Raw genomic sequence first — 14,996 nt, forward strand, 5'->3', positions numbered from 1 at the left:
ACAAAAGTCTGCTGAGCTTTAGATAGATAACATTAATTTAGAAATTAATCTGGCTGGCATCCAGCCCTAAATTCACAGACATCACAATCTCTTTCTAAATGTTCTATATTAGCTTTGAAATAACAAGAACCAAAACTACTATCAGTAAACCACCTGGTTTGCCTTGAAATAATGAACAATGTTCAAGAGTACAACTGTAGTTAAGTGTCTTAAAATAGGCTTTGCTGTGTTACATTAACCAGAGACAGGTTCACCTCTGGCAAGATGAGTTTAAGGAAATTGCCCCCCACACTAGCACTGCAATATGATGTGCACTCCTAGAAATTTGAGAGTTGAGTAGCTATATGGCTACACAGCCATTACCCCTGTGTTATCCCCTCAAAAATTTTGTCACTAACCTTGAATTTAACTACTTAAATAGTTGCTGTTAACAGGAAGAAGAGCAGGTTATATCAGCACAATGTATTTTCTAGAGTCTAATTATACTTGTAATTTTTTTTTTTTTCCAAAGGGAACCCGTAATACCATCAGCTGTATCAGCACGGAAGCCTATAGATCGGGCCTAAGCCTCAAACTCATAAAAATTTTTGAACTAACAGTATTTAAAAATATTTTAAATGGAATTTTAAAAATGCTGGTGATCTCACTAAGTTTATAGAATGTTTATAAAGTGCCTCTAAACTTGGCCAGTATACTTTTCACAGTATTTAAAAGCAAATATGTTCATCCAGATGTTAGCAACTCTAACTGGCACTGGAGTAAAAAAGCTAGATGAAACTCAAAGACAATAGTTTGGTGACTTCCTTTAACACCACTCTTTCAAACTTACGTTAACCAAACCAGCATCTGTCCTTTCCAGTCTCCACAGAACAGAAAATTCAACTCAAGCTGTGGTAAGGTGAATAGTGTACCACAAGGCTTTTCCTTTCTTCAAACACATCTCTATAAGCATATGCTCCATTTTTGACAAAATAAAGGAAATTTCAAAAGGAATGCTCAAAATGCTGTAAAAATATTGCTCATTTTCAACTAATTTTCAACACCCATCTAGCAAACAAAAGAAAGCTACTGCACTTGTAACAAATCAATAATACCTTTGGATTACATTCCACCCATCTGCATCTACCATCATTTTATTGCAAAATATAAAATCTATGCAGCAATGCTAGCAATGAAAAACCAGAGCAAGTTCCCAAGAGCAACAACAGAAAGATGATAACTGAACATACTGGGAGCTGAATAATCACCCAAAAGAGCCCATGATAATACAGGTCTGATTTTTCAAAAGTACTTGTGATCTGGGCAGAAGAAAATACTGTTTCAAGCCTAATATAAGGTAAATATAATAGCTTTTTGGGGTAACTTGTCATCATGCGTCTTCATCATATAGTACTTGATAGTAGTTTCAAAGAGGTTAATTAACCGCCATCTCCTACTATAAGGATAATCCATGTACATAATTCAGAACAGATTCCAAAGAAGAAAAAACGTGGAAAAATTGTAAAGGTAAAAACATTGTGTATTTTCAGTTAAAAAAAAAAAAACAACCCAAACCAAAACAAACCAGAACAACAGCAGCAACAACAAAAAGACTGTGTAAATACTCAATAATTTTAAACCATAGCTTAATCCTCTAACAGGTTGCTGAGTTACCATCCTTACTGAAAGACAGCATGCAACTTGCATTGCTCCAGGGAAGAGGGCTAAAACTGATTTTCTAAATTGTATTTCCCTCTTGTTCTGTGTGAAAGGTGAGCACTGACGCTATGGTTCCTGCTAAAGCTGAAGAAATTCATTCTGTCTTTTGCATTGAGCTGAAAGGACCAGGACACTGTGGAAAGGATAGTGGGAATGATGGTAGTGTCTCAAGGGAGACATGGAGGTTTCTTATCCTGACCCTTTCCGTGTTGCATGGGCACATGGAGGGTCAGTCACATTGCAACCTTCACATCACCTCATAGAAGGGAAATTGAGTTGTTACTATTTCCTAAGCTATTTCGTGGCTTCAAGGATCCTGAGGAAGTAAAATGAACCCCTTTTTTGCATGGGTGGTGATGCTTACAGGGCTTTTTAGAAAAGAAAACTGAAAACCAAACAGTGTTTGCACGATGGAAAGTAGGATCCTACAGCAATTCCTGAACTTTTAGACAAAACATACCTGCTCTGCAGAACTGAAAATCACCCACTGCAGTTAAGTCAGTATCTTAGAATGCAAAATCATTTTGCACTGAAAACTCAATGACCTGCAGAAGTCTAGGACATAACTGAAGGCATCCAAGTTGGATTTTATAGGTCATTCTTCCTCTCCGTGCAAGCAAAACCAGTATACCCTCCCCCATGGTTTCAGGGTCTTACGAAGATGATTCTCAAAACATGGCAAAATCTTAAGAGTTAAAAATTGAATACAAAGAAATATAAAGAATACCAACCACACGTCTTGGCTCAGTTGTGTCATCAAGGCCACAGAATGAATGCTAGTGAAAAAAACAAAAAAAGGAACAAAAACTATAACATAAGATCAAAAGAAAATGAGGAAAAAAGAAAAGAAAAAAGATGTAAGATATGTAATATGAAAGCCAATGACATTACAGCAGTTAGTCTTACAGCAATATTAATTGACTTGATCTGAGAGATACAGTATACGAATATTACTCTAAAAAAGGGTAACGGTATAAAATTCAGTACTTGAGAGCAGCTTTACAAATGGTACATATGGTAACATTTGTGGATTATGTAACTTCAGAAATATTCGGCTCGGCTCTGTGACTCAGTTAAGCAAGTACTTATAATTGCACACCCGAAAGCTTTCCTGAACCAAGACTTACCAAGCCAAAGGCACAAACTAAATGCGACTTAAATGGTAGAATCAGTTATGAGAAAAGCATGACGTGTTCAAACAGCACTTGTTCCTCATGTATCAACTCATAGAATAAAACTGAGATTTTACGTTATTCTTTTGTATAGCTTTAGAAGCAGGACAGTTTGCTGAAGAATCTATAGGGCAAAACCACCGTCATCCTTATGTTCTGATTTGACAGAATTTTACATAAAACTCAAAAATTGCATCCGTTCCTAAAGGAAAATAAAAAGCCATACTCATGACACTAACTGTAAGTGGTGCATTGCCCTTAGTTACAACCAGCAATGAGGCTCAGCTATAAATACTGCCTTTCCTTCAGAAGTATAAGACTTCTCTCCACAAGAAATTATTGTGCTATCAGTGGCATGTAGGTGTCAGTCTCCACCCACTGACATATTAAACCTTCAGAACAATGAAGTAGAAGTATATCATTCATTGATTCTCTGACAACACATTCTTCCTTTGGGCAGTCAAATTCAGAATGGGATTTAATCCCAAGGAAAAAAAATTCAAATGTAATACAGATAGAAGGAAGCACTCCAGCCATCCAGGAGTTGAAGGATAACACAAAATGATGAAGCTTTTTTGAGGTCTCCTGCTAATATAATATTAAGGCAAAGAGAACATGAATCATTTTACCTCATTACCAGCTTTCTGCTAAGCTTGTGATTAAGCTGTTTCTTTTCATTACTTTTCCCATCCATTGCACTGATGAACCAGCACAGACAATGCTAACTTCCATTTTCAAAATTAGCATTCTGTCTAATGCAATACTTACTCTGTAAACTGTAATGGCAATGATTAAAGGCTTACATTTTGGCAATAGCAACATCTAGAGATTTTGATCTTTTAGAATTGGTGGATAAACACTAATATTTGCAATAATTAACATGTAGAGATATCACCTGTCCCTCAAGGTTTCTCTGCCTTGAGGAGTTAACTGTAGCATCTTAGACATCACTGGCTGCTAGGCAGGAACATCTTCAGGTATAGAAGGGGTCCAGGGCAGAAGAGGGCAAAGGCAGCAAAAGAGCCTTTAAGGGGTGGATACTGCCTATGTTCCTCTGCTAGTGGAAACGGAGACCAGTGTTTCCATGATGGATACAGACAGACTAGCCCCAGCCAGGGCGTAGCGGGGATGAGAGAAAGTGCCAATTAGCAACAGCAGCAAACACCCCAGCTCCTCACAGCTCTTCTCCTGGCTCTTCCACAAACCCAGCTGGATATCACAGTCCAAAAAGTGCAGGACGAGGTACTGCAGAGGGGAGACAACAACTGTGGGAGCAGAAGGGGCCCAGGAAGTTACTGAGGGAATTGGAGTAGCTGCTAGAAGTGCAATATCCCCAGAGGGTGACACAGCGGGGACTGCCGCATCCTGAGAGCGGATGAAGGGACAGTGAGAAGAGTGAAGGCTGAGGAGGAAACCTTCCCATATCCAGCACACTGCTCCTCAAAGCCTCTCTCAGTTCTGCAAACCCTGCTGACCTCTTTCAACTCCCACTCAGTCCTCCAAAAGCCTTCCTTTTGCTCTTTTATCCTGTTCCGATCCCAAAAGAAAAAAAAAAAACAATGACTGACAACTCCCTTAACTTCTCCATTCAGCCCAGCAGCAGGTTTGCATCCATACATACTGGAGAAAATGAACCTGAATGATGTGACTCATCTTGGGATCTAGGCACTGGTTTAGCAAAAGCAACGTGACTAAAACACTTTGCTAGAGCTTAGAGAAAGCCCCATTGTCAGCCTGTGTCCTGCAGAACAGCCTAAACTCCACAGACCTGGGAAACACTTGAGCCCACGGTCCAGGAACCTCATGCCATCTCTTGCTTGGGACCATAGTGACCCAAATGCATTTGCTGTCTTAAGCCTCAATCAGAGCTTCTTCAAAAGAGGAGAAAATTAGGATCCAGGATATTAATTTGGAACTTGTTTCTATCTTAAAGCAAGAAATATTTTTTGTTTGCAGTGTTCACCACATGCACCTCATTAACTTTTTTTTAGTTTTCAGTTTTTGCAAGTTTTGCAAAGCAGTGTCATCAGAAGAACAGGGCTGAGCTAACCGCTTCTCTCAGAGACAAATCTTTATGTTGTTTCTTGATCTAAACCACAGCAAATCCTCCCCCTGCTAGTCTAGTGTCTTTCCAGACCCCTTGATTCCTTTCTGTACTTGACAGAAAACCCAGATAGCAAATAATTTTCAGATTAGGGACAGAGCTTCATTTCATGCAGCAATGACTTGAACTCATATTTTATCTTTCTTGTTTTAAAATAGATTTCATGATATTAGGTTAAGTACTATTAATGTCAATGCAACAGAGAAAAATAAGTTAGTATGGAAAAAAATCCATTGGCATTGCCCAGGCATTTACTTACCTTTTCCTCAATTTCTTTGAGTTGCCTCTTTTGAAGTTCTATTTTATCTTCTAGTTCTCGAATTCGCTGGAAGAGAAAAAAAGCAAAATAGAAATTATTATATCTAATTTGAAAAGTATATGAAAGAAGAAGATAAGAAATAGATTAAAATTAAGAGAAAAATGTCCATTATTAATGTAACACTTCATTTACAGTTATATTAGGCATTTTCATGACAGCACAGCTCCACGTTTCCATGAAACCATGGCATTTTAAACAAGCTGCACGTTTAGAACATCATGTTTACTACCAGGAAGCCTAATCATCACCACTCATTAGTCATAATTTTAACATATACATCCAGACAGTTCCAATTAGCACCAAAATTCTTAGAACTACAACACTTCTTTCTCTGCAACTGCCAGAAGTTTTTCTACTTATCTAGACAGTCAGCAGATTATACTATTAAATTTCATTTTAACTCTCTGTTTTCATTTCCTATAAAACATAACTATGTTTCTGGCATAGTCACACAATACCAGAAAAACAGAGAGCACAGATTTTCAGATCATCAGCAAGACATCAGCCAAAGATTCAGCTCCATCCTATTACCAGAGCTCACCCATCAGAGTCAGAGGTTATGTCTCCTTCAGCATAGCTCTCCATATTTTTAAGGATTTTCCTTGTTCAGTTCCACAAAGGTTCCCCCAAAATATGACTGTTGTTGGGTCCACAAATCCTATCTTATTTCTGTCCCTTGTTTCCTTTCTATAAGTAATGGGTTTTTTTCTCTTCTTTTTTATTTTTCTGAGCTTCTACATTAAGAAGATGTGTTTTATTACACTTTTAGTATATTGTACTTGTTACAGATAAAGTATGTTCATAATTTTTTTTTCTTATAGGCAGAAACCTGGAATCTCCTACTAACAGCCGCTGGGAATCAAGGAGCAACTTTATACTACCAGCTTTTTTCAGGATTAACTACCTGACCTTTGCCTGGCCTGCAATAGTTAAGGTTATTAGCAGTTCCTGAACTTAGAAAGAGAAATGATCTTCTAGTTTAATTTCTATGCATAGGCGAATAAAATTAATATAGCAGCTGCTGCACTGCTCCCAAATTATTTTATTACTCCCAAATTGATTTTAACAATAGTATCTCTTTCAAAACAACATCCAATAATTATTTATAAACCCGTGTGATCAACTGACGTCGACAGTTGATTACTTGCATTCAATTCAAAGACCTCAAATAGTGGGAAATGCCCCACACTCATGGTAGCCCAGAACAGTCAGGAAGGCAGCAGCTGATCCAATGACCATTTTGTATTGGTTTTGAGAACTACAGAGTTTGGCTTGAACATTTCAGATCTAACCTGGAGCTACCCCAAAGATGAGGTACATCCACCCTGCAGTTAACCTTGCCTAGGGCATACGAGTCTCCACACAAACATTGCAGACAGGTTGCAAGCAATAGCTTTGTTATTGTTGCTGCTGGTTTAAAATAAAAGATTTTGCTTAAATGACCATTTTGAATATTATGCAGTCAGAATAAGTCAGTCAAAACCTCCACTGTATCATGCTGCATTGCTCAGAGATTTCCCCAGATAATATGAAAGCACAAACCAGATTACCCTCTTGTGACACGAGTGCACGCAGCTTTGCTGACAGTAACAAATGCCCCGAGCACAGCTGTATTAATTTCACTTTTCCTCTATTACATTCGAATTGATTTATACTTCTTTTACTCCCTGCACAAGGCAAGTCTATCTCTCAAGTGATCATCTTCATATACTGGATGTACCAGGAATATTACAATCACTGTACAAAGCCATGGGATGAGAAGCAGGCAGATGTAATCACCTCCGAGATCTCTGGCCCATCAGGCTACACTCACATCAGGACACTCTTGGTTCTCTTGTTATGCTGATTCCTACTTACAACCACATCCCAGAGCTAAGTGACAGACTTCAATTCTCTGGGGGTCCTGCTATGCTCTGTGATAAAATTTGACCATAGTGAGATAAGTGGAGAGAAGGAATATTTTTAAATACCATTTCCACCTTCAAGATTTATCATGTGAGATATGTTTTCAATATCTGCTGACAACTCGCCTCCAGAAGAAAAGGAAAATAAAGAAGCCCCCAGACATCTAGTGGCTTTCTCACCTCAGGGTTTACAGCAAATGTTCTTTTATAAAAGAACATGTTAATTAGGATAAGATGGCTTTTTTCAGATTTGGGAATTCTGTTAATTAAGTAAAAATTGAGATGTTATTATTCCCTTATGAATTTTTAATCTTTTCAAAAGATTATGGCAGTTATTCAGTTATTCTCTCCAGCTATTCAGAATAGTTCTAAAAAAAAGGGCTGAGGCTTCTGTTTTCCAATTCTCACCCATAACCTATCATAATTGTTAAACTTTGTGAGACGAAAGATAGAGAATAGTATTAAGGTGAAGAAATACACACTTCCCTAAAAATCAGTTTAAATACAAAGACAACCTAGCAATTAAAAGGAAATACGCATAGGGTTGAATTTCTTAGCAGTGAAAATCTACAAAAAAATCCTCAAAACAACTAGATTTATGTCAGTTAGGCAGATATATACAGGGTGGATATAGTCCATAGGGCAGATATTTACATGCATACATGTGTATATGTAGACCTGTTCCAGACTTGCCACCTAAGGATAATATGTTGAAGACAAGTGATTAGTGTTTAAATAGCTAGTATTCCCCTTCTATGAGTGGAAATCACAATGACAGAATACTTATGCTGCAAATGAGTAAGATTTTGTAACCAACTTCTTTACCACAAAAGTTAAGAGTTCAAACCTAGACAGGTCATAATTTGTTGTAAAATACAATCGTGGGCTAGAATTTTCCATCAGGTATCAAAGCTTGGGGTTGTTTACTTCTAGTTGTTTACTTGCTTTCCCCTGGAGTGTTGTAGGGAAGATTATGCAGGAGGATGAAGTGGGCGTAGTTATTCCTGTCAATCTCCTCTGATTGCACAGGGTCAGCACTGGAAGCTAACCGGCCTAGCTCAGCTATTTATATATCCTGTAAAATCTGATTTAACTCATTTCTTTCCATTTAACTTCAGAGACAGTCTTAAAAATGTATACATATATATGCAATATATTGGCAGGAAAAAACAGATTTACATCTGCATACAATATTTAACACATAAAAATAATTATTTTCCCCCATTGCACCTATCTGCATTTACAGCATTATCTTGATCATACAAGGATAACTATTTCCAAAATATGACTTTAAAAAATAGATCTAAGCTACATGCAATAATTGTAGTTTTAACAAAAGAAGTATCTTCTAAAAGTAGCAAGAAATGTTCTTCAGTCAAAGGTTATACTAAACTACCGAGAAGGAAATTACACAAAAACTACACATGCTAATTAAGACCAAAGGCAGGACTGCTTGAGATTCAGTATAAGAATTTACGTCTTTATCTACTGTTCCTTTTAATTGCAAGAATTAGCAATCAGGAAGCTGTGGACTCACTCTCAGGTTTTCAACACTTGATTAGATGCTTTCAATGAATTCTGATTTGTTTATGTTTGCAAAAGCATAACTGTGACAACAAATCACGCAGAACTATTTCATTGTTATCAAGAAATTCTACCTACTTTCACGCTTCAGGGCATAAATTGATGATCAGTAACCCAACCTTTTCCTACTAGGTCATATAGAGTTCTAACAGTTGTGCTATAAAAGATGCATTCAGCTGTATCCTTGACAAGGCTCTCGGGAACCTTGGAGGGTAAATCCAGAGCATTTACAACTGCACAAAAGACTATGCGAGGAAGCAACAAAATCTATATCTTGCTATCAAAACATTGAGAAGTCTTGGTTGAGAAGAAAGCCACAGGCCGTTCTTTTGTTTATTCTCATTTTTTAATAAGGGAGGGACAGAAGACTTGGATAGATAATCTAAAACCAGTACAGTGCTTATGTTTCCTTTAAGCCCCCTAGCATTGGTCACAGTCACAGCGACGATTAGGGACAAAGTGGAGCAGTGTTCTGCTGGGCTCTAGCAATTCCTGTGTTCCTACAGTTAATAGCTGCCCCTTATTCACATGAGTGTACCTTTTCAGGACTGACAGGATTCATGAGAATAATAGTGTTGTCAAATCATGGGGCCATACAAAGGAATTACTGCAGGCAAACAAAGAGCCAGTCAGACAAAAATAGTGCCATGAGACTGTAACCAATGAAAGAGAAGAGTGCAAACGTTAGGGACATGGATTCTTAATGCTGTCCACCTTGACCGCATTCAAAACTAACCTGCCAAAATAATGAATACTAATCTGTCATTGATTTTATTGCAATAGCAAATAAAACCTCACAAAACTTTAGGATGACGGATGGGTAGATTTGTGAATACTCCCTGTTACTACCATCACCCGCATGGAGCTCTCCTGAGTTTTGGAAAGAGGGTTGGACCAACATCCATTTCAGTATGGCAGGCACCTAATTGAGAAACCATCCTGCCACTAGCAATGAAGTTTGCTTCCACTTCTGAGTAAGTGCTTGCAAGCATCCAAAAAGCAGCAAGGGCTGAAAGGGCCCTTCTGCTGTACCGAGTTAACAGCAGATGGCTCTGCCAGCCAAGCTACAGCTGGAACAGTAACCAGCTCTGTCAGGCATGAGGCTCAGCTGTGACATCCATTTGCATTTCCAGACAGCTACAGAACAAAGATGCTAAAGATGTACAACATATGCCTTACTTATTACTTAACTGCAATTTGAACAGACTTTTAAGTTCTATTATAAAAGTTTTCTTAATAGTAGTTACATATACATTATATATACAAAGGTAGGTAGCACAGCTATAACCCTGATGGACAGCCTAAAAATAATAACAATTAGGTAAGAGAGAGAACATCCAGAAAGTTCATGCAGCTAAAGCATACATTTCCTTTGGAAGTCTATAGTGCGAAGACAGGCATATGACTGAAAGTCTGCTGAAGCGCCCCTAACACAGCACTATATATGACATTACTTTACTGAACAGAACCACAAAAAGGAAGTTTACCATCAGTCATTTCCAATTGTACAAATTATATGTTCACTGACTGCAGTGATCATATCCTGCCCCTGCTCGTCAATCCAATGCTTGGAGAGCTCCCAAACACAAAGGGCTGTCAAATTGCCCAAAAGTGGGAAATTAAACATTTTTCTCAGCAGAAGATTCCTCCTAAATGCTAATAACCCTCATTTCCTTTCACCTCATGATGGGAAGTTTGTCTTTCTGGGAAACAGGATACACTTGAAGTGCAATTATTCACTTAAAGCAATTACTTCTCTTTGGCAAACTTGGATGGCAAATGCCTTTAGGGGGTATCTTTCAGTACACACTGGTAGGGAAATTAAGACAAGTCAGCTCTTCCTTTCTGAAGCAACAGAAGGCTGAGACACCAAGATGGGACTACATAACATTATTACTCCCAGCAGTCCTGACCTTCCCCCAAAAGGGGAGTCTCTAAGTTTGCATGAAGCGTTGCTTTGTAGGTAGTATGCTGCCTGAGCTGGCCCATGAGGGACCAATTCAGGTGTCTCTGCACTACAGCTCAGTTTTCATGACAGTTGCATAATTTCCCAAGAGATTTTTGTTTTCCAAATGCATCCAAACTCAGCAAAAGGATGATAACCCTAGATGCAAATTCATTATTGTCATGAATCCCTTGTACAAAGGTGCAAAAAAAAGGGGTAATACAGTTTTTAAAACTGAATTAAAGGCAAAGGGTTCCTTGCAGACCATTCAAATTGAAGGTCAAGTCCAATGGAATGATATCAATGCATTGTCATTGGAGAACCAGCTAGGTACTGATTTCAGAAGAGAAATTTCTGTAATTTTTAGCATGGCCTGGCTCCTGTGGCTGTACTGCAACCTCAAGGTTGCAAGCCACATCTCTGGGACATCTGAGGAATCAAGATTTAGGTGAAATGCAAGCAGCATGACACTGGATGTGTGCCTGGAAATATTACTCTCACTAACAGAGAAATTCCACTAACATAGGCTTAGAAAACTCAGCTTGTATTATGGAGCAAAGAAATACAAGTAATGAAGCTGATACTGGAAACAATAGTATTGCACTTCCATTACTTAATATCGAGTGGTTTAGCCAAAATTTAAAAATTGCTCTATTAAAAAAAAAAAGTTAATTGCATTCCCACACAGTACACATAAAGTACATGTGCCCAACTTGTGTTATAATAGCGATCCATCTACATTAAGTACCATTTCCATTAATATAGCGCCTTTTGTAAAGGAGCACTGAAATAAATGGAAATCCTTCTGCTGAGCTCAGTGACCCTTGGATTGCAGTCTCAGAGCTATCATTTTTCTGCTGGAGGCAATAAATCAGCCCAGTAATGATTTGTCATCATTTTGAGAGTTTTTCATGGGAGGAATTTCAGCATTACAAAGACAGAAAATTGATCTGAGATGCCATGAAGTGCCCTACTATTCTAAGATGCTAGGTCCAAATTTCCTCCACCAAGCAACCAAAATGTGCGTATTTCCTCATTTGTTTTAATTTTTCTTTCATGATACCTCAAATTCTGATGAGAAATGGACTGTGTCTCTCTACAATTACATGGTCCCTTACACAGATTCTGTTTTTTTGACCCAGTCTCCCAGCTACCTTTTTAGTAGCAAACAGATTCTGAGAATTTCAGTGTTTTCTGTTTATTGGATAGTGATGCAGGCTAGATGAAATGGACTTCTTCATCCAACCCTTTTGTTCTGTCCCATTCACTCATAGCATTAGCCAGTCATTCACAGTCCCGAACCAACATCTTGGATGGCTTCAAATCCTCAAGGATCTTTGCCCAATGGGGAAAATGCTACCAGGAAAGGAACTTCTATGACAAATTTCATCTTCCAGACAACGATGACCACATCATCCTCCATGAAGGTGTCAAGCTGCAGAACTGATGTTTTTGTTCCCTAGGTAAGTGTGTAAGTAAAGGGCCCATCTGAACAAACTCACTGCGTTACTGACAGTAACATCACGAAGATCAATTTATCTGGCTGCAAAATATGCTCCTTGCCATGCTACTACAGTTGTGAAAATACAAGAATGTATTAATCAGGGTATTTAGAAATCACCTTAATAGTTCCTGTGACACACTCTTATTGGATTTACATTCATCAGCAAATCCAAGAAAACAATTTGATAATTTTAGCACAAAGCAGACAAAGAAGGATTTGCTAAGCTGCTTAGAGGCTCAGCTCTGAAATGTTGGAAAGGTTCAGGTTGATGTTCATTCACAGGATAGGCACCATGGATGGACTATATCAGACATTAACCACGTTTTGAATCTTTGAAGCCAGCTTATGATCAAGAATGTATCCCATTCTGCAGCAAAATTTAGCAAGGGAAATATTTTATCAATCTGACTAAAGGAAGAACCAATATTGTTTCATTATATCATTATTTTAAGCAGCTTCTCAACACCATTAAGACACAGGTATGTAAGATCTTTAAGAATGTGAACAGCATAATTATATTACATTTATAAATTTAAACAAAGATAAATATAAACTGACTTGCCTTTAGCTATTATTCAAATCACCAAGCTGATGAATAAAATTCCTTAATGAAAATAAATATATTATTTTCTTGGGGTTTTTTTTTTTTTAAATCTAATGCATTTTAACAGCTGTTTAAAAGCTTCTATGGTGTTTACAATGCAATTTGCATAGGTAATTGCTACATGCATTTACTCAAGCTGTTGGATCCACTACTGTAAGGGGTGTGGATTCAGGAATCCAAATGTTCCCTTTAGTCCCATATTCCTACAATGTGATTTTGCATAATGATCATAAGGAAACAAGTAAGCACACTATAACAGCATTAGCTTAAGCTATTTCTGTTGCCCTCTTGTTTTACTTTATGAACGAAAACTTAATATAAATTTCAGCCATTTGAATATGATAATAAAAGATCATTTTGGCTATACTGTACCTCTCTGATTCTCACCAAGGCCTTTATTTACATAGCAGGTACAAATTTCATTCCTTTCTGTGTTCTGCAGTCTCAACCACGATAATCCAATTAATAGTTACTGAAGTAGGGGAATTGTTCTTGTTAATCTTTATTTTGCATTTGTAGTTTCTTTATTTGCCTTCCTGAGGAGAATGAACCTTTTAGCAGCTGCACTGATGCACTTCTCAGCATGAAAGTCAATATATATTCAATCACATTGGTCTTAGTAGTAAATCAGCGAATTTTATAAATGCATTTAGTGTAAAATAATTCTTTGTTATAAGCTGATACTGAATGACTATACGTACATGAAGATATGGCTTAATATTTACTAGTAAACTTGATTTTTTTTTTAAACACTGAGAGTCTTTTAATTTATGCTATAGTAAAACTATATCATACATTGATATCTAACAGAAGAATATCAACAATCCTATTGCTTTTCATTAGGGAAAAACAATAATTAAAGCCACATTAGACTTATATCTACACAAATGGCTACTCTAAGTCTGTGTGAGCTCAAAAGACAAAACACATTCCACATATTAAAACTGACTCCTTGACAGCCTAGACTCATTATCGGGGAGGGAGGGGGGGACGGGACGGGGAGACGGACACACATGGATGACCATCATGTAATATTTAAATTTAGATTATTTTAAATTCTGATATTTAAACAGCAAATTTCCATGTAGGTATCATGACATATGTATGAATTGTGCACATGAAAACGCATCTAATCTTCACTTCTGTAACAATCTTCACAACACTTTCTTTTTCAGACTTGCCTTTTCTCAGCTCCCACTGGCCTTTCCTAAAAAAACGTAGGGTATAAGGCATACAGTTGCTCTTAACATGAGCATAACCTCAATCACACCTTATTTAGGACAAAGGGAGCAGACCTTTCAGATATATTTTGTAGGTATTAACACTAGTCCTGCTATCATCACTTACTCAGACAAGTAGCATCAGCAAGGCAGTTAGCAAAGCAGGCATGGTTTGATCTGAAAACATACATAAGGAAACACTGTAAGATTAGCATATAGAAATGACTAAAACTAACTCTCATCTGCCATGCAGGTCATCTGTGGGAAATTACAGAAATTTATTGTGATACTGTCATTATAGCAATGATGATGCCTTGAAAGACTCAACATTCACTCCTGCATGACAAATCAATACCACAGGTCAACTATGATTAACCTAGTCATGATGTGCTTGCTGAATAGAGATGACAGACAGATAGCTATAATATCAGATGCCTTTAAGACCAATTCATGAATATAAAAAATGCATTATCAACAGTAATCTGTTATATGTTGAACAGCAGGGCACAGAACATTTCTCAACTGCAAGCATTATTAAAAAAAAACACTGGTTGCCCTACATATTCCTCTTCATGTATAGTTGTATGCAAATAGCTGGGAACGAACTTTGCTAGCACCTTAACACTTCAGATTTAAAATAAAAACATGAAAACAGATCATATCTATATAGATTTTGATGTAAAATGATCTGAGACTTTTAAAATTATTATTATTGTGTAAGTAACCTTAGTAGTAATACTTCTACATACTTTCTAAATTGTGTGACAAAGCTGTGAGTTTTTGACCAAGCCAGCCTCTACTGGCACAAGGTAACAGGCCAGAGGAGGTGGTGTCTTTAATTTGTCTTCTCTGCCACAAGGCAGTGTGCCAAAGAGGACAAATTCAAGACACCACCTCCTCGTGCCTATCAATGAGGTACACACAATAGCATCCTCCCTTCCT

At 37.5% G+C, this 14,996-nt stretch overlaps 1 protein-coding gene across 5 annotated transcripts in view; it reads right to left on the reverse strand.

Moving 5' to 3' along the window:
* Nucleotides 1–14,996, reverse strand: part of JAKMIP1 (janus kinase and microtubule interacting protein 1) — a 149,975-nt gene that overhangs the window by 42,021 nt on the left and 92,958 nt on the right. For all 5 annotated transcript variants that reach the window (XM_075709474.1, XM_075709473.1, XM_075709471.1 and 2 more), the window contains 2 exons: nucleotides 5,234–5,299; nucleotides 2,430–2,474 (listed from right to left, as the gene is read on the reverse strand). In XM_075709474.1, the coding sequence (XP_075565589.1) occupies nucleotides 2,430–2,474; nucleotides 5,234–5,299 (111 nt within the window). The remainder of the gene's footprint in view (nucleotides 1–2,429; nucleotides 2,475–5,233; nucleotides 5,300–14,996) is intronic.

This window comes from Pelecanus crispus, chromosome 4 (assembly GCF_030463565.1).
Source record: "Pelecanus crispus isolate bPelCri1 chromosome 4, bPelCri1.pri, whole genome shotgun sequence".
Classification (NCBI taxonomy): Eukaryota; Metazoa; Chordata; class Aves; order Pelecaniformes; family Pelecanidae; genus Pelecanus; species Pelecanus crispus.